The 19,637-nt window shown below is 42.4% G+C and overlaps 1 protein-coding gene across 3 annotated transcripts in view; it reads right to left on the bottom strand.

The window, feature by feature from the left end:
* frmd4a (FERM domain containing 4A) overlaps window positions 1-19,637 on the bottom strand; it is a 134,277-nt gene that overhangs the window by 88,354 nt on the left and 26,286 nt on the right. Inside the window, exon 1 of one of the 3 annotated variants that reach the window (XM_058644844.1) lies at window positions 580-879. The exons of the other annotated variants lie outside the window; for them this stretch is intronic. Within the exon in view, the coding sequence (XP_058500827.1) occupies window positions 580-645 (66 nt within the window). The 5' untranslated portion in view covers window positions 646-879. Of the gene's footprint in view, window positions 1-579; window positions 880-19,637 lie in introns of those variants that run through there. 3 annotated transcript variants of the gene reach the window in all.

The raw sequence follows: 19,637 nt of genomic DNA, 5'->3' as shown, positions 1-19,637 counted from the left end.
GCTGCTGCTGTATACACACAAACGCTCCCACAGTCAGGTGTGATCGTACACCTGACTGTGTACAGTTACATCATTTCTGTTCACAAAAAACAAACGGGCAGAATAATAATAATAACTTCATCAACAAAGTTTGGGAATCATACATTTTTTCACATTTACTGTCAATTTATGGACCAAACGTGAGATTTCCTCTCAATCCTCTTTCATCCCTCATTCTTTTATTCTCACTTCTCATCACAACATGTGAATCCTAACTGCAGATAAATAGGAAGAGGAACTAAATCCCACATCTTGCTCTAATGCTTTGGATTTGCTTATTGAGTCATGAGTCGACCGCGTAGTCCAGGTTAGATTCTTGGTCAGTCGGTTTATTTGTCAAATCTCTGGGTCTGAGCTTTAATCACTCTGCCAGTTAATGAGAGAACATCTGGAAAGAGGTATGATATAATGTTGGCCTCGAGTCTCCGGCTGCAATTAAGCGCTGGAAGGGTCACAGCAGAGAGGAGGACGGTGACGACAGAGTGAGAAACAATGAAGTTTAAATAACGCAGAACAAAAGAAACCAGCGGGCAGACTTACAAAAACATCCATGAGCATGTGTTCCAGCGTGACCTCCATGTCATCGAGTCGAGCTGCGAGAGTCATCGTTCAGCAGATCCAGAGAACCACGCCAACAGTTATAATATGGACTTCAACAATGTAGACAGTCGAGACCCAAAAGTCCTGGATTTTAAGCCAGATTCACTTCTCATTCCCTGGTGTGTGCTATTATGGGATATTGAGGAAGAAGTTAAGCCACATAACGTGTCAGTACTACCAGTCCAGCTTTATCTGTCCACAATGTCTTTCCATTCTCCATTCAGTGCGACAGACGTCCAGTTGTAGTCCATATCTAAAAGAAATAAACAAGTGTATCTCCACCCAAGTTGGCTCTGAGAAGCGCCTGGATCCTGATCAGTACTCCGACTGGTTCCAAAAAGAAAGGGTGAGGAAATTTAACCCTCACCCTTCACTGTGCTTCAATTGGAGCAACCTGCAGTGCCTTGTTCAGATCTGAGTTATGGTCTGCAGAAGAGAAGATGCTGCCAACGCCCGTGCAGTGACTCTCAGATGGACAGAAGAGGAGGAGAAAGCATAAGGCTTGATCGTTTGTGATGAAGTCATGCATCTGTTTCTTTTCTTTCTTTTTTCCATATCTTTCAAGCTCACATCCTCAAAGTTTTTTTGGATCTTTCCTCCCCTCTTTTTCGTCTGTGTCCTTTCAGGTCTCTGTCCACAGTGGACGTCTTTGTGTGGCGGAAGAGCCCGGAGCAGCTGATGCCCATTTCTGGCTGCTTTTGGCCGGGGTCATCCTCTCTCACACACTGAGCCGCCCATCAATGGGCCTTTGTCGGAGCCTCATTACAGACTGTCCCTAGATGCCGAGAACTCCCGTTGACACACAAGAGGGAATCAAGGGTGATATGGTGCAGATCTGAGACTGGCAGCTTACGCAACAAGTGTCAGGGACGGGAGGATGGATGCTGTAGAGGAGAAGAACTGATTGGGATGGAGAAAGGAGCACATGAGGAGAAGGCTGCGCAGCAGACGGCCAGTGATTCAGTGACGGAGGAAGGAAAGCAGAAGAAAAGAAGGGAAGCAGGGGGATGAAGGATGTTGATAGGATGCCATGGAGAAGGGGTTGTTTTTGTTTTTCTGGCAGGCGCTAGTGGAATATCCCCCTTTAGACAGACTGAGTCAGGCGGGGGGGAGTAATGGGGCAAGTGTATGCATCACCAAACAGGATGTGAATGCATACTGTGTAGTAACAAGCTGACAGGAGGAAGACCATGTTTACGCACACACAAGAGAAGTCAGAATGTGGCAGAAAGTTTCTATTGCAGTAAACCAGCACATCTGGTTAGTAATCTGATTTCTCAGTCTTTCCAAACAATAGTTAGGTTATTATTTTTGTTTTCTTGCTTCTGTTGCAATGGAAGAACAAGCTCTGTCGTGATAGGAGCATGTTTGTTTCTTAATAAAAGTACATTAGTACAAGTCAGATTCTAACATGAAGTTTATAGTAACATGTCCCCTGCCTGAGGAACCTTTCAGCCGATGAACCGCTCGAACCAGACGTGTCTGAAGGAGCTGTAGCATCAGTCTTCTTTGGTAGGAATGTGTAACGCGATATGCGACGTGCACTTCGGTGCGTGCAGCATGTGCACAGAAGTATACCAGGGCCTTGACACTGAGGGACCGACCGAAAGTGTCACAGAAAATCTTTCCAAAAAGCTTTGAATGTCCTAATGTCTGTGACTGATGACTAATGAAAGGTCTTATAGACACAAAAGGCCTTAAAAGTCCACATCTTAGCTTCAACTGCTTCAGTTTTGACTGTCTTTGTGACCACAGCCTTGGCGTGTTGCTGTGATCTTTATTAAAGGACATTATTAAACTGCCAGATCCTCAGTTTAAAGTCTGATATTGGAGAATGATGACTCGTATGTTTCCTGTCACTTTCAGTACAACTTGGGTTAAAGGGTATAACAGCTTTGAGCACATGGTCGACCACACGACTACAGTCTTTGTCAGGCAGTTGCAGATCTGTTACCACATGAGCCGACGAAGGATTATGTTAAATTCAATTCTTTTTCATCCTGCCTTTAAGACCTCCACCACGTATACCTCCATCTTTCTCTCTTCACACCACCTCGCTCCCCTTTCACTCTTGTCTTACTCATGTCTCTCTCTCCTTAGCTGCACTGACGACCTCTGTCCTGTGACCCTTTCTTCCATGTGAGGTCAACAAGAACAGCCACTCATCAGTTCTCACATCAACTCGGCGGTCAGGAGGAGCAGTGGGACGTGACCGAGTCCATTGCACAGCCGTGACTCCGTGCACACACACACACACACACACACACACACGCCATGGGGTGTTAATGACAGAGCGCACGGATCCATCAAGTCCTTTGTTGCCCTCAGGAGGCTTTTTCGTCTTCCTCAAGTCACTTCTAATGCTGTGAATATATAACACTCATCCATTAATAATCTAGAAAAAATCCCTCTAATTCTCATCTACATGCTGCTCATGCATTATAAATACTGAAGATGGACAGTATACGGCCACGAAGGCTCGTGGAGCAGGTGGCACGCGGCGTCTGAGCGCAGCGAGGAGTGTCGAGAGCGGCAAGTAGCCAATCTCCACGAGTGTTCGCCATTAGCCGAGAGCTTAACCCCCAACAGAGAGGCGGCACAGGACAACACGCAGCAGAGGGACGGGGTTGTGCCGAAATCCAGATTTCTGTTTGTAATCCAGCGTGAGAGAGAGAGAGAGAGAGAGAGGGAGAGAGAGCGATAGCAATGCAATGCTACCACCTCAGTGAGAGAGAGTGCCGAATATCATCTCATCTCAAAAACACATTATGCTTCATCATATACAGTACGAGGTACATTTGCATGCATAAGTGAAAACATATAACCATAAAAGAGGGAGTTTGAAATGTCGAGCTGCTGTTTCTGCGCTTGATTTATTCAAATATAAAGGCGGGATTTAGAAGAATCCCCCTCCTGAGCCCTTATACACACTGCCTTGTCCACACACACACACACACACACACACACACGTACAGTAAATAAATGAGGACTATTATATAGATGACATTATATCGATGCATATATGCAAATATAGAAATGCAAAAAAAGGGAGTTTGATGTGTCAGGCTGCTGCTTGTGCTCTTGATTTATCTAAATATAACGAATCTCCTCTGAGTCCACACTCATGCACATACAAACAAAATAACCAATGAATAATATATAGATTTATAGATAAATAAAAACCGCATGATGAAATTGTAGGAATTCCACAAATGATTTATAGGAATAATTTACATTAAATCCATACGGAAGCGTATGAGCTTGATACATTTTAAAGTCTAAAACTATATGACACGCGTGCAGTACCTTCAGATGAAACGGGCTGCAACAGTCGGAGGCGGAGTTCCATTTTTCTTCGACACCCATTCCCGTATGGAAATTGACTGTCCTGGAAACGCCGCACACAGGAAGCACACCGGAGCGCTGGTGGATGGTACAGCATCGCATACTCTGCATCTCAAACATTAACCTGAGTGATCCTCTCGGATTTTTACGTCACATTCAGCAGAAAGAAACACAACAAAGACAGAGTTTAGCTCTACTTTGAGCAGGAGAGCAGAGTGTGTGTGTGTGTGTGTGTGTGTGTGAGCCTGATTGATGGTGATGTCCACCTGGCGTGGAAAGCAGGGATATGGGCTAATCAAACTCTGGGAAGACTTCCAGAATGGCCTGAGATTTGCTCTCACACACAGCTTTAGTACAGCTGTCTCAGTGAGGACACTCATGTTTGTTGTTTTACGACAGTGCTCAGGTCTTGATTGGAGAAAATATTGATCTCAATAGGAACAGAAATAAAATAGAAATACACATGAGGGCTGCACCTGACGAATATTTCCGTCTTTGATGAATCTGTCGGTTGTTTTTCGATTCATTCATCCACTGTTTGGTTGGTAAAATGTTGATATATATATTGCTATATCATAATTCCTTGTGATATAAAGCAAAGAAAACAGTCACATTTAAGACGCTGAAACATCAGAGAGCTTGTTTTATTCTATTAAAAGACACTCAAACACTCAAACTGTCTCAGTAGATTCATCAAAGACAATTCATCAAGTAATCGGTGGATAACAGACGAATCATTCCAGCTTGAATAGACACAATGCTTTCTCTTCATCGAGCCTTGACATAAACCTAAACCGAAGGATGTGAGACATAAACAGAAAGTTAGGATGCACCAAAATGGCCTTGGCTTCTATGGTCAAAATGTCAGAGGACATTACATTGACTTACATTCATTTTCTGGAGACTTACGTTATCCTAACCATACAACATTCACCTTAAATTTAATCATTTACATTATAGGGACTTGTTTTTAGTCCCCATCATGTGACTGCAGATTTAGGTCCCCACAACATGAGTAATACCTGGAACACACACACACACATTCAGAAATAGTATCCATTCCAGACATGTTGATAAAGCCTCTTAAGCACCTGCTTGCAGCTAACTCTCTAAAGCGTTTAGAGCGTTGAGTCTCTGACACTGGACAAATACGTGTTTCAAGTCTGCTGCACGTCACCTGCACACATACGACCTCATACAGCTTTAAATTCTTATCCTTTATTCTGATTTTTCTCCGTCTGAAATCATCTGTAGCTACCATAGCTCTGTAGTTGATTATCTTTTATTTTCATCTTTTGGCTCCAGCTTCTCAAGGACAGCAGAGTGCGGTGATAACGGGGATTCTGCAAAGTCATTCTCTGCAGCACTCAGAGGAAATTTTGGAGTTTTTGCAGAGTCACTCTGCACACCCCCAATCTGTCACAGCGCGTTAAAGTCTGCGGCTGTGTGTTATTTTTGTGTCTCTCTGGGTGCAGTTGTGTAAGGGAGGTGCACTCTACTCCACTACTGTCTTGTGCTTGTCTTGCTGCAGTGTAAGTCACCTTGGATTTTACAGCTCCACCCATTCATACTCTGCAAAGGCAGAAATAAGTCAAACAAAATGAACATATAAAACAAACACACTTTCCAGCTTGACCAGAGCATCGTCTCAGGCCTGTTCTGTCCTACATTGCATATGTCTGAGAGGCAGTGAGCACACACAATGCGACAGAAGCATATTTTAGTGGCTGGTCGTGCACTTCTGGCATTTTCTGCCCCAGTAAACTTAGCCTATTTACCGTAGAGTCGAGGAGGCGGACTCTACCAAGTCTCTACCAAGCCCAGAAATAGACACAGAAAAACACAAACTTACATCGTTAAGTGGACAAAAAAACATTGTTTCCTGACCACTGATTTCACAATTAACACTCTCGTACGCAGGCACGCATGTCTGCACAATGTTTATGAACTACTCTACCGTGCAAAGAGTCCACTCACGTCACGTTAGGATCAAGTCCCCGACCCCCCCCGACGTCCACGTGCGATTAGGGATGTGATTTGTCGCGGAGCGAGTGTTAAATGTTTGATGACACGGCTGAATATTTAATATTTACACGCAAGATCATGAGGCGGGGAAATGGGTTATACATGATCACGCTCCCAAGGGAAAACACTGGGATAATGGGAAAAGAAGGAAACAGGGGTTAACACATAGTGTGTGTGTGTGTGTGTGTGTGTTGTTTAATATGTGGATAAAGCATTTGAAATGGATCACTGATCTGTATTCTGATGATTTATACATGAACGGTTGTTTATACTCGGAGTTTGTCGTCTGGAAAATATAAGGGAGAATATTTGTGTGTTTTCATGACTGATTCATCAGCTGCTGTTGCTGAAACAGTGGTTGAGTCCAAGTGTGTCATAGGATTATGAGAAACATTGCAATTTGTGATTATTATTATGGGGAAAAATACCTTCTGTGGACATGATGCTGACCAGTAGAAAGCTGTTGTTCTAGCTGCTGCATTTTCTGGTGAAAAATAGTCATCACTATCAACCAAATAGAATTTAGTTGATAAACAATTGTTTGACTAAAATGTGTCATTTTTCCAGAGAACAGTGCAGAACAGTCAGATTAAAAGATGTTAATCCAGGCTGTTTGAGCAGAGTAAATCATGACTGATTGTTTGAGGGGCTTATTATTTTTGCTTCTCAGTCTATGAATCTATGACTGTTAAGCACATTTGGATGTTTTCAGCTGGATTACTGGAACTCGTCGTGTTTTGGCATCGACCAGTTGTTGATTCATCGTCTGCAGTATATGTTTTAGGACTGATTTTAAATTCCTGTTGTTAGTTTTTAAATCGGTGAATGGGCTGCAGGCCGCGCAGTATCTGGCTGAACTGCTGCACACGCGCGCTCCACTCACAGCGCTTAGGACGGCTCACCAGCTGCTACTGGAAGTCGCTAAATCTGAGCTAAAGATCAGAGGTGACCGAGCCTTTGCAGTGGCAGCTCCTCGGCTTTGGAATGTGAGAGCTTTGAATCTTTTTTTTTTTTTAAACTGTGCTGTTTCTCCTTGGCATTTAATTTAAAGTTTTTATGTTTTATATTTCACTGTTATTTATTGGCATCATTCTGCACAGCACTTAACCTCAGTCAACCTCAGTTGTTTCTACATGTGCTCTATAAGTAAAATTTGAGCACCTGAGTTTTAATCCATTGAGTGGACAAAAACATGCAAAGAGCATCATTGTTTGTTAACAAGTTTGTTTTTTTTCTTCACGTTTGTGACGTTTTCTTTGGCACTTTGATTAAATATCAAAAATAAAAAAAATAAAAAATAGTATAATTTGCTTGATTTACAGGTCAGACATAGGAAATATAGGAAAAGCTTGCCCTAAAGATTTGTTGTGTGGTATAAATCTGTCCCTTTGTTAGGTTTTTGGAGTTTGAAATTAGTTATTTCATTATTACATTGAATATTTACCTAAAAATAAACATTTTATGGAAAGCTATAGAGACATGGAGGCTATTTTAAATACGCTTTGAGATATTGGCTTGACCTTACATGTGCCCTGGGTGAAGAAACATTGAATACCACTGCCTCGTACAGTTTCCCACAAGCAAAGATGAAAAAACAAACAATACACAACATATTCCGTTTTCGGTGATGCTTTAAGAATTGATACATGAACTTATGTAGGTTTTCCTGCATTCCTCACACTCGAGTCAAACATCTTTCATTCCTGCGAGCTTTGGACTGGGCCTGGTTTGTCTGCATGCAGGATGCAGCTGTGCTTATGAGCCTCGTAAACCTCTCGGCTCCTCGTAAGTGGACAATTCTGCTTCTTCACAGACAATGAATCATGAGAATTCCTCCGGCATGTTAGCCATGCGCTCGAAAAACATGCGCACAAACCAATGTGTGTACAGAGTACACAGAGGATGCACCTGTGCGCGCACACACTGCATGTGATACTTGTGTTTCCTTGCTCCTCTCATGTGCCAGCTCGACCTACTCACTCCACCATCCACAACATACTGGGAGTATGTTTTCTCCAGGGAGAGTAGTAACCCAAGCCAGACGGTGCCAGCTCCACCTCCTGCTGCAGGCACGAGACTAAGCAGCTTGTTACCTTGCAGATGAGCCTCACACCTATGACAGGTGCACCAGCTCCTCCACTGTCACACACAGCAGCGCTGGCCAAACAACTTAGGCAGACTGTCTTTGTTAAGACCAGGAGGAGGAGGAGGAGGAGGAGGAGAGCCCTCAGGCTTCAGGGACAGAGAAGTAATTTGAGGAGATCATCTCCACCTCCTGACATGACTCCAGGCCATCTTTGTCTTCACTGTGAAGGTAAGAGGTGAAATCACAGCGATCCAGTTTGTGTGATTCTGCCTTTGTTTCCCTCTGAATCACTCTTCATCTTGAACTAGAGACAACCCGTCAACTCAACAACTGGAGTTCAGTTTAATGAAATAATGTTTTAACATCTTCACCCAGTGTCTCCATGACAACCCGGCCAACTGTTACAACCCAAATTACACTATAAATCGTGACAGGAGCCAGTCTGTGTGCATAATGTATTGACTCAACACCTAATATCATTTTGAAACATATAATAATCGCTAAATGAATTACATTTTCATGCATGTTATTTAAAACACACACTAGAATATTCCATATAGGGTTTTGGGAAAAACATTTTTTGCCACTTTTCACGTGAATTGAATGGATTTTGAAAGAAGAACTGTTTTCTTATGGCAGGTGAAAATGTGTTTTCATTAAATATCAGATCATGCAAAGTAACTGTGCTTCTATGTTTTTATTTTTCCCTCCCTCTTCTCTCCCTGGGGTGTGTCTGAATTCACTGATATGATTGGCCGTGTGTGGTCACATGACAATTTTCAGCACATGTAATTGCTCTGTAAAGGTTAGATAACCAGTTAAAATACAAACTCACATCACAATGTGGCAGTTACCGATGATTGATGGAAATAAGAGTACAGGGACTAATATTTAATACTTAAAGAGCAGAGCCAGATTGACCCCTTGGGCCACTGGGCCCCCTGTTAGTGCCCCTCCCACCTTCCTCCTGCCTTTGTCCTTGCTACACCTCCTTGCCTGCTGTGACAGACAGGACTTTATCAGTCTATCAGGAGGTTTCACTGCAGGCCCAGATCCACCATCCCTAGGTAGTTAACATTTATTTACATTCAGCTCTAGTAATCGTCATGGGAACAGAGGAGCAGCTGAAGCCCCCAGAGCGAAGGGAAGCAAAAAAAAATAAAACATATGGCTGCGAGCAACACTGAACGGGCCCTGACACATGACAATTTGTTATGTCCACACCCTGAAAGCAACATTTAAATGAAACAATGTTACTGAACATGTACTTCTTATTACCAGTAGGTGGCACAATGACTAACTTTGCCTGGACCGATACAAAGATGACAAAGAACAGAGATGTATTCCTTCAAACTTGCTTTTGGTCACTACCATGGTTGCCACGGAAGCCTGCTGCTCAGCTAGTGGGAACACAAAATGTGTACTAAACTGCCATACCTGCACAATTCATCGGATATCCCTCAAACGTGCGCTCAAAGTAAAAAAGGAAAAGATAAAAGAGAATAATCACAGTACATACAATAGCATCCTCACTGCAGTCTTTGATCTGGCCCTAAAAAAAGAGATGCACATGACACATAAAGGTGAAGGAGGTGGATTTACTGGGGAGGGAGCAGCAAATCCAATATAATTGCCCCCTCCAGTAGACAGCAGGGGCAATGGGACGGCCACTTGGTCACTGACAATGCTCATGATTATTAATCAAGTGTAGCCTCTAACATATGCTTCCTTCATTCAGTCCGTCTCTTTGTCCCTCCCTGTCGTTCCTCCTTTCCTTCTTGTCATTTTCTCTCCCTCTCTCTTGGTTTCACTTCATTTCCCCCTGTTTCTTTTTGTCTTCTGCCTGCTCATCGTCCTGTTTGGACAGCAGGAGGAGCAGGGTGAGGTCATTAATTATACATATTACAGCTTCCTGGTCACAACACACACACACACACACACACAGATAATGTATTCTTTACTGTACCCTTAGCGATCACAAGTAAATACCAAAGCCTAACCCTTAACCTAAACCTAATTTGTTCTATCCATTTTAAGGTGTGACAAAACGTGAGGACCAGAAACACTGCCCTCACTTTCACTAAATGTCCTCACTTTCTGGACCCACATGTTCAGCAGCTGTCCTTTCAAGGACTCTCGTTGACTCCTATTCATCTGGACAGCCTAAGTAAAGCATCATCCCATAACCAGTTGTCTAACTAACCGTAACTAACCACAATTCAAGTCTTAGCCCTAAACTTAACGAGTTTCTCAGAAGTGAGGTTCTTAGGGTTTGAGTTTGGGTTAACCTGTCTCCATGAGGACTACTGGTCCTGACAAGTTCAGTGTTTATGCCAGTAAAACTCATAAAGCACACACACACACACACACACACACAGAGCTGAAGGTCTCCACTTATTATATCCATACATCAGACAGGACATGGTGAGGAGAGATGCAGACCACTGATGGACCTCCAGTTTCCAGTTCAACAGCAGCATCTCGCGGACCTGCTCACTGAAGCACGGAGAAGGAGACCTTTAGGAAGACTAGGGAATCCCATCACACAGTGCACTCTAGTGTTGGAAGAGTGGAGCACATCTAAAGACGAGAGGCTCCAAGAGGTTTTTGAAAATCTTTTTCAAATAGATTTATAGGACTTCAAACCTGGACATCACTGAACGTAAAGGAGGTGATTAACATGGAGAAACATGGTATAAAGGAACACTACAGAGAGACGGTTTGTTGAGGTGAGACAACAAACTTTAGTCTCACCAAAAATGACTATGAATTACATGCTTATTATTATGATTTTACAGAGACAGTGTCTCTGCAGCACTATCATTTGTTAACGTCTAATAATCATCTGTCTGCTTCAACTGCACCCACTGTGGGACCAGTGGAACAACATTCCACATGTTGGATAGAGACGTGTGAGGATAAATAGTGGTCGGCTTCCTCTCTATTATCTGCCTCTTTAAGCATGTTTTTATTTGACGCTTCCTTTGATTTGTTCAAGTGTCGACATGTAGCTTACGTCGAGCATCCCTTTTTAAATGCTCAACAATGATGGAGATTAAAAAAAGGGAATAAATCTCTGACAGAACCGGATTCAAAGACGTGCAGCATCAGCAACGACCGGTTAGGGTGAAAGGAAAAATTAAAGAGGGAGGTGAGGTCGAGACAGAAGAGAGAGACCAACAGTTGCATTCAGTTTTAAGTCGGTTGTGATATGCTTATAGCGCTATGATGTCATTATTAGAAGCAGAGATGTTCACATTTAAACAAAGAAATCCCAAAAATAACACCCTGACGTAAAACTACAGTATGTCTCGTAAACGCTCATGCACATTTGAAATCAAGTATGTCAGAAAATGTGCACACACGCACACACGCACACACACACACACGCACACACAAACAAAGTACTCAAGCAAACAAACAGCTGTTGACGAAAAACCAGACACTTCCACATACAAACACCTCTGGACGTGTATTAATGACCTTAACTACGATGGCAGATGTGAGCATCTGTTCAGAAATACAACACACACAAGTGTCCATGCACACACACACACACACACACACACAGGGTTGAGTTATAAATCTGAAACATGTCACATTTAATTGTTTTAACAAGAAGTAATGGGAGCACCGGGGGTCGGCGAGACAATCAGGATGATGTAAGTATTCCTCGGAGGAGGACGGATGAGCATCAATCTGGCAACCTTGATTCCATACTTGGGTTTAATTCAGCGTAGTGGCAGGGTGATAATAGGATACCTGGCAGCCGCTATGCTGCTGTGTTTGAAGGTGGATTAGAGACGAGACAAACGGGGTCAAACAAAAACACACAGCGCGGTTCGGTAGTGGAGCAGGAAGGAGAGCGAACTTAGACGGATGGAATTAAAAATAACATTTGGATTCATCGCGCCTACGTCTGAAATGCACTGTATTTTCAGGAAATGTCTCTCAGTTTGTGCACAAACACAGACAATCCCCACGTCGGCCTGTTTTAGACTGAAACAGTTATTAAAAGCATGTTCCCCCAGCACTGCATTGCCCCCCTGGAGAAACCTCGGTGAGCTCATTCAAGCCGGAGGAGATTGGTAAACTGCCAGTGGTGTCATGGCCGACTGCTCCAGGAAATCAACAGCAGCTCTGAAGTTCCTCCTCAGCTCTCCAGGCTCCAATTTGCCACTTGGAACATATTCCCTCCTCCGTCCTCGCCCATTCACCGTCACCCATTCAATCTATTCCCTAATTCCATCCACACATCTTTGACCATTCTTGTAGCATCCTCACTGTTGTGAGGTTCAACAGCAATACAACTGTGTGCTGGATGCAGATGATATGGAGCATGCAAATTGACCGTTGTGCATTCACGTGTATTCTGTGTTTGCAATGCATCGGCTACACTGACACTGTATGTATAAGGAAAAGTATTGGTCTCCTTGAACTACTGAGTATACAGAAGAGTAGGTCAGCCTAACATCGCGACTCCTATATGTCACTTCCTGCAGGATTTAAGACAGGAGGCGGAGCTGAAGACGCTGAGATTTTCAGGATGGACAGGATTCGAAATGAGCACCTTCAAGGGACAGTTCAGGTTGAATGGTTTTGAAATAAAGTAAAAGAGTCAAGGTTGAGATGGTTTGCTCACGTGCAGGATGGACAGTGATTATACTGGACAAAGGATGTTGAAGACGGAGCTGCACAGAGGAAGAACACAGAGAAGGTTCATGGATGTTGTGAAGGAGGACATGAAGCCAGGAGAAGCCAGAAGACGAACAATTATCTTTAATTTACAAAAACTGTGGAAATCAAAAAAAACTCCTTAAAAGCACAGTACACCTGAAGGTGTTTGTTGTGGAGGTTACAGCAAATGATCTTAGAAGCTAACCAAAATGTTACAGCTAGTTTTATAGAAAAACGTTTTCCTCTGGATTTTAAGCGTTGGAAACATTTAGGCTAGTGTAAATACACTATGACGAATGATACCTTTAATTCCACACAACAGAGAATAAGAACAGAGAACAAGTGTTAAATCTATGCACGTTTTTACACCAATGACCTTTTAAACTGAAATCAACTGCTTCTATCGTCTCCTAAAGAGAAAGCCCGTTTGAAAAATGCAGCATTTGACTTTATTCTATGTTGTTTTTTCTTGCTGCCAAGTTCCTCTCATCACCTGGGGGAGGATGTGGACCTCTAATTTGTGTGGAGTTGTGAGTCAACCCCCCCCAGGACAGTATTCATGTGAGTCCAGGTCAGAGTCCAGAGCCAATCAGGCTGGAGCAGCAGTGACTGCTTCTTGCCTCCTCTCTGCTCATGTGTAGAGGTCACAGTTCAGAACCGGGGGGAAGACATGTCGGGGATGGAGGTATATGATGACATTAAAATGTGGAAAATTAAATTCTTAAATGCATGTGACTGATTGTAAATAACTGATAGTGGGTTGATGGGAAGTAAGGAACTCTTATTTCCTTAGCGAGTGGCTGTTTGTGCGTATGAGATAGTCTTAGATGTAGATGGACTGATAAGATGATGTATGATACCTGTACAATAGAGGGGTCACCTTTTGTTGGGGTGACGCAACTGATCCTCTGCTCATTCATCAAATCTGACTTTGTGTGTGTGACTCCGTGTGTAGGGACGTGTAATTGCCAGTGTGATCCTCCGATGGATAAAAGCAACACAGGGAAATAAAATCTCATGGGACTATTTATTCTTTGCAATTACACAGATAGAGTCAATATACATAACGTGAGTACTGCAGGCTCTTTATAGAGCATGTGTGTGTGTACACATAAAAGCACTAATGCATAAATTGAACAATGGCGTTCCTGTGAAGTCTTCATTACTACACTTGCACACGTGTCCTCTGACCGTCTTTGTGGACACTTGAGCGATTTTCCCCTCCTCCCACTTTTCAATTGCCGTTTCTTGGAAACATTTTAAGAATGCCTGCAGACTGATGAAGCCAATGAAGTGGAAAATCTGCACCCTCTGTTTCCATGACAACACCTAACATTAAGTGCATTGCTGGGTGACTTTCCCGCGGGTTGCTCAATTGCGCTATGATTGATCCCATCGCTTGGGCCTCTTCAAGGGGACAAGAGTGCATTTGACATGCTTGACACAGCGGGGCACGCGCGCGCACACACACACACACACACACACTCCTACAGACAAGATCAGAGATGGTGTGAGGACGACACACGGTGTCACATCATCAAACAGGGGAAGTGGAGATGTGTAGCAGAGAGGAAATGCTTCACACAGGGAAATGTGGGATTATCTGACTCTCTTTTTCTCCACATGACACAAACTGATGTTATATTACAGTAAAGCAGCAGCAGTTCTGCAGTTTTCGCTATCATTAGCTTTTTAGAGGTTGAGTGTTACATTCAGGAGGGTTTGAAAGTACAGGTGTGTTTGTATTAGTGTACAATGTAGTTATTCCTGAAAATATAGGGCCCCAACACCAACACAATATTGAATGGTAGTTATTTGTTTTAATAGTAAAACTATCATATATATATATATATGTATGTATATATACACATGTGTATATACTGTATATATATATATATATATATATATATATATATATATAATTAAAAATATATAATTTAATTTTTTAATAAAAAATAAAAAAAATATATATACAGTATGTATATATATATATATATATATATACACACATACTGTAAATATATACTGTATATATATTTTTTTTTTAATTAACATGTACTCGTCTTATCTTATGGAAGAGATCATGTTTTCATGGCAAAGGCTGCAATGTAATCATTTGTAATTGTTCTATCTTCTATGCAGATTGAGAACATGTAATGCCTGTGTGTTGGAAACAATATAAATTATCATCTTTGCAATAGGATAGTCTCATTTCAATCTATTACAGTGAATAATGAACTGAACTTTGACTTAAATTAATGATTGCAAATCCAACTGCATTTACAATAGCGGTAAGAAAAAAAAAATTGCAATTAGGGCTAAATAATTGGGGTGAAATATCTGATTCTTACCAACTGAAGCTTGAAAGGTTTTAAGAGCGTCGTCTCATTCAGTCGTCAACATGAATCGTGAATATATCTCTGTTACAGCTCCGTTGTTGATAATAATGGGAGAGAATTCCGATTAGTCACAGGAGACACGAGCACATTTGCAGTAAACAGAGGAAAGAAGTATGTATTGCTACTCTGTGTGTCCCCATTATTCAGACGACACATGACAAGTGCATTTATTATAGGCTATAAGGTGACAGCTGGGAGATGGGGCGCTGCAGCCAGTTGGTGTGCGTGCGTGTGTTTGTATGTACTGTATGTGTGTGTTTGTTAGCATGTGCCCCATGTGGCTCCATGGCTCCATGGCTCCACACCCCCTCCTTCTGGTGCTTACTTTGGCCTTCAAATGCTGCCAGCCAACCTGCTGTGCACTATACGTTTGTGTGTGTGTGTGTGTGCGTGTTCGTGTCTGACTGAGTAGCCAAAGGCTGTCCCACCTCATCATGCTGCACATCCAAACCTGACCAACTCTGCCTTTCTTTCCTAATTATTCTCATCCAGGCAGCGAGTGAGTTTGCTGCAGGCAGGTGGGCCTGGTCACATCCCTTTTGGCTGTTTTCGTCCTCTCCTCCATGCCGACCGACCTTAACCATCGTGACAGCAGTCTGCCTGCTAATGAACCAGGTGGGGAACGGATGGAAGAGCAAGTGAAGGAGGGTGTGGGGGGTGTGGGAGGAGTGAAACATGCATGATGGGTGAGACTTGCTGATGTCAAGTTGATGTGTTTGTGGTGATTTTTATATCTGGATGCAATAGAGACGAGGAGAAGGTGAGAAGTGTGTGTGTGTGTGTGTGTGTGTTGTTTCACACTGGCCATGCTTTAATTGAATAAATATGTACTGGTGGACATGTCTGCATGTGTGCTCAAGCCTTTAGCCATTTCTGTATTGGCTCCATCTGTCATGGGCAGCTGAACACAATCACACACACACACACACACAGATATGGACAGCTATTCTTGTTGGGACACGGCACTGACTTCCTTTCATGTGGACGACCTAACTGCTTCCTTCCTGCTGCATTTGCACTGTTTTAATCGTGTGTGTTGGTGACGGGTGTGGGGTTGTTTGGTTCATTGTTTTATTTTTATCCTGTGAATCACTTTGAGATGCTTTGCTTTGTATGAAAGCTGCTGTATTAAATTATGTGTGAGTGAGTGATTGATTGACTGATGAGTTTCTGCTCGCTTCATCCCCATGAGAACTATACTGGTCATGAGAAAGCTGCACATGGCAAACATGTGATGATATGATACATATCCCAATGCAGGTGTGACAATGTGATATATTGCTACATATTATACTACAAGCAAAGCAAAAAAAACCCTTCTGGAGAGAAATTTGGTTACATAAGAGTGGTATACGCTTATAGTTTCCTCGACTGAAAGTCTGCTGCCAGCTACTTAAATACAATACAAAACAATTATCCAAAAAAACAAACAAATTAAAAACTACATCTAGAATATTTCTATATTGCTACAACACATCAAACAATCTGATGATGTTCTGATAATATTATAATACTAGAGCTGAAAGAATTAATCAATTATTGATCGATGACTATTTTGATAATCGATTATCAAAATAGCTCTTTATGATTAAAACAAGATTTCCGATTGTTAACAATCTGGATATCAAAGAAATCATCAAAAGTGAATCATTTTTGATTTTGTGGACAAAACATTACAGAACATCATCATTTCCAGGTTTGATGAACACCGATCAACATTTATTATGTTTTTCTGATATTTTATAGACCAAACGATTAATCGAGAAAATAATAATAATCTATATAATGCTGCAATATTTTGTATCGATATAGACATAATGCAGGCCTAGCCCCTTACACTAACCTTACCCAACACAACTAAGTACCTAACCCTCCAATTCTAAACCTAACGCTAAAACCAGGTCTTAACTCTGAAAAAGCACTTTAAAATTGTGGGACCTCACAAAGATATAAATACACACACACACACACACACACACAGAGGCAGCGACCCAGCGCTGAAAGAGCGAGATAAATGACAGGAGTGAGAGAGAAGGAGCAAAGCAGTCACTCTGATTAGACTGATAGAGCAGTGACGGGGTTAATCTACTCTCTATTGATCTGCTAACACACAAGAGGAGTTGACTGAAGTGTTGACACACACACATACATGTGCGCGCGCACACACACACACACTGATGTGTGTACAAGCCGTGTCTGAGGATCACACACATCATCAAGAGCAAAAATGTCTGGAGAAGCCGGAGCTCCTCGTTCTGCTTTCCTATTCGCATACATGTATATTAAACACATGTGGGGATATCAGGGAGAGCTTTGAGCTCTGTGTGTGTCTGTGTGTGTCTGCGTGTGTGTGTGTTGATCTGTCGTTTCCTCCCGTCTTTACAACAGCAACTTTACAGAATCACAGCAAATAAGTTTGTGGAGTGAAGATAACAATTCCTTCAGATTTCCACTCCGCTTGCTTCATTCTTCACGCGTGCATGGCTTTGTTTGTGTTGACCTGCTTTTCCTTTGTATGTAACTGCACCACGGCAACACAGCTCACTGACGCTTGTTATTTATTTCATTTATCTGCTTCACTGCTCATTACTGTCATCTTAAATACAGAAGTGGAGAGGAAGAGCAATGCAAAGCACAGGAAGGAGGAGTGTGCACTATCTGACCTTTAAAGCCAGCTCAGCAATATTTCTGACTTTTTGCAAGCTGAGGATTGGATGAAGCTTTAAAGGCTTTTGCTCTTTATGTCTGATATTTCAGGTTGAGGTCACCTTCAGGGCATATACTGCTGCACACAGACCAAATTTGATATTTTTAGTCTTTTGACACATGGATGGTACTGAAATGTGATTTTAAATGAGCAAAGAAAGAGATCTCTGTTACTCTGTAACTGCAGTCTTAAGATGACAACCTGAAATCAATCTAAAACAGCATCATTTATTAAGGTTAAAGACAGCGGTGGCTCATCAATAGTGGGCGGTAGAGTGGAGGTGGGTATTGACATTTCATAGTCAATACCCTTAGTCATAAACCCAGCCACGGGGAGGCAACTGCTGCTAACACAGTTACTGCTTTCAGACAGACATGGTTCTGGTTCTAGTGACGTTCTAAAGCCTCAAAACCTTGGTGCTTTCTGGCAAACCAGGCTGTGTTCACACCAGTTTAAGAGGAACATGAGTGGGAGGACGTTACTCTGCGATACTCGGGTGAAAGTAAGGACCAGGTCGCAAACCCAAGTCTTTTGACTGCAAGGCAACAGCACTAACCCCTACTCCGCCATGTGGCCCTCATCTTGTCGAGTGAATAAAATAAAAAAATAACTTTGTTTGCCTGTGTGAAATAAAAGACTATATGAAAATGTTGTTGGTTTTTCCCCCCTGAAGGATTAGAAGCAGTACATGAAAGCAAGTTTGTGCCGTGTAAACTTTGAGGGACTCCTGCACAGTGTGGCTCACTACGCTGTGATTCATTCACATAAATCTGCCAAAGTGACTTTGATGCCAGAACTGCGACACGCCGATCGACTGCGGGCCATGTGAAGCTCAATGTGGCCGATGAAGATAAATGCAAAAGTCATTTAGTCAGTGGAAATGGTTCCCACAGCTTTTGGGTAAATGTGGCCGCGGTGGCAGACGGCACAGATATAACGGGGCTTGATTCTGCGCCATACCTTTGAAGCCAAGTCTATCACCAAAACAGCCCGCTGACGCTCCTCTTTGGATTAGATCATGGGCCGATGTGCAAATACCAATTACAGAGCTCGTATTAACTGCCAAACACACAGCGAGGCGCAGACAGACAGACAGATGGGGAGGTGGACAGATGAACAGGACAAACAGAACGCATTAAAGGGGTAGTCACACTCTTTGCTTCAAATCCCTGTGTGGGACAGTATATGCTGAACACAGGGAAAGAAGAAGAGGCTGAAAGTGACGAGAAGAGGAGCAGCTTGTTAAGGTGTGTGTGTGTGTGGGGAGGTGACCAGAGGGGAGGACTCATGTGTGACTACATCATCAGATCATCCCACTTGATTAACCCTTTCATCACTCGATAGTGTTCAGCTTATCCAACTGTGTGTGTGTGTATATATATATATATATATATATATATATAGACGTGCATCTAGGGTTGGAGATGCACGTCCCTACTGCCCACACAGCTGTGCTGGATGTCACACAGATGCAGACGCTCTGACAGCAACACAAACACTAGATAAAGGCTGTTCTATATGAAACCCACAGTTGTACGCTCTAAAAGAGGTGTCAAAGACAAAAAAAACGATATATATATATATATATATATATATATATATACAGTGGGGATGTGTGTGTTGGAATTTGCTGAATTAAAAAAAACATTTTGAAAACACATGCAAATGAAAACGAGAAGGATAATAAAACAAGGAGGTGAGGGAGGACGGTGACTGAATGATCTTTGTCCTTTTAGTGAGAACAGAAAGAAGAAGTCAG

The sequence above is a fragment of the Solea solea genome, chromosome 12 (genome assembly GCF_958295425.1).
Source record: "Solea solea chromosome 12, fSolSol10.1, whole genome shotgun sequence".
NCBI lineage: Eukaryota > Metazoa > Chordata > Actinopteri > Pleuronectiformes > Soleidae > Solea > Solea solea.
The sequence above is the reverse complement of the archived record's forward strand: the minus strand, read 5'-3'. Positions and strand labels throughout refer to the sequence as shown.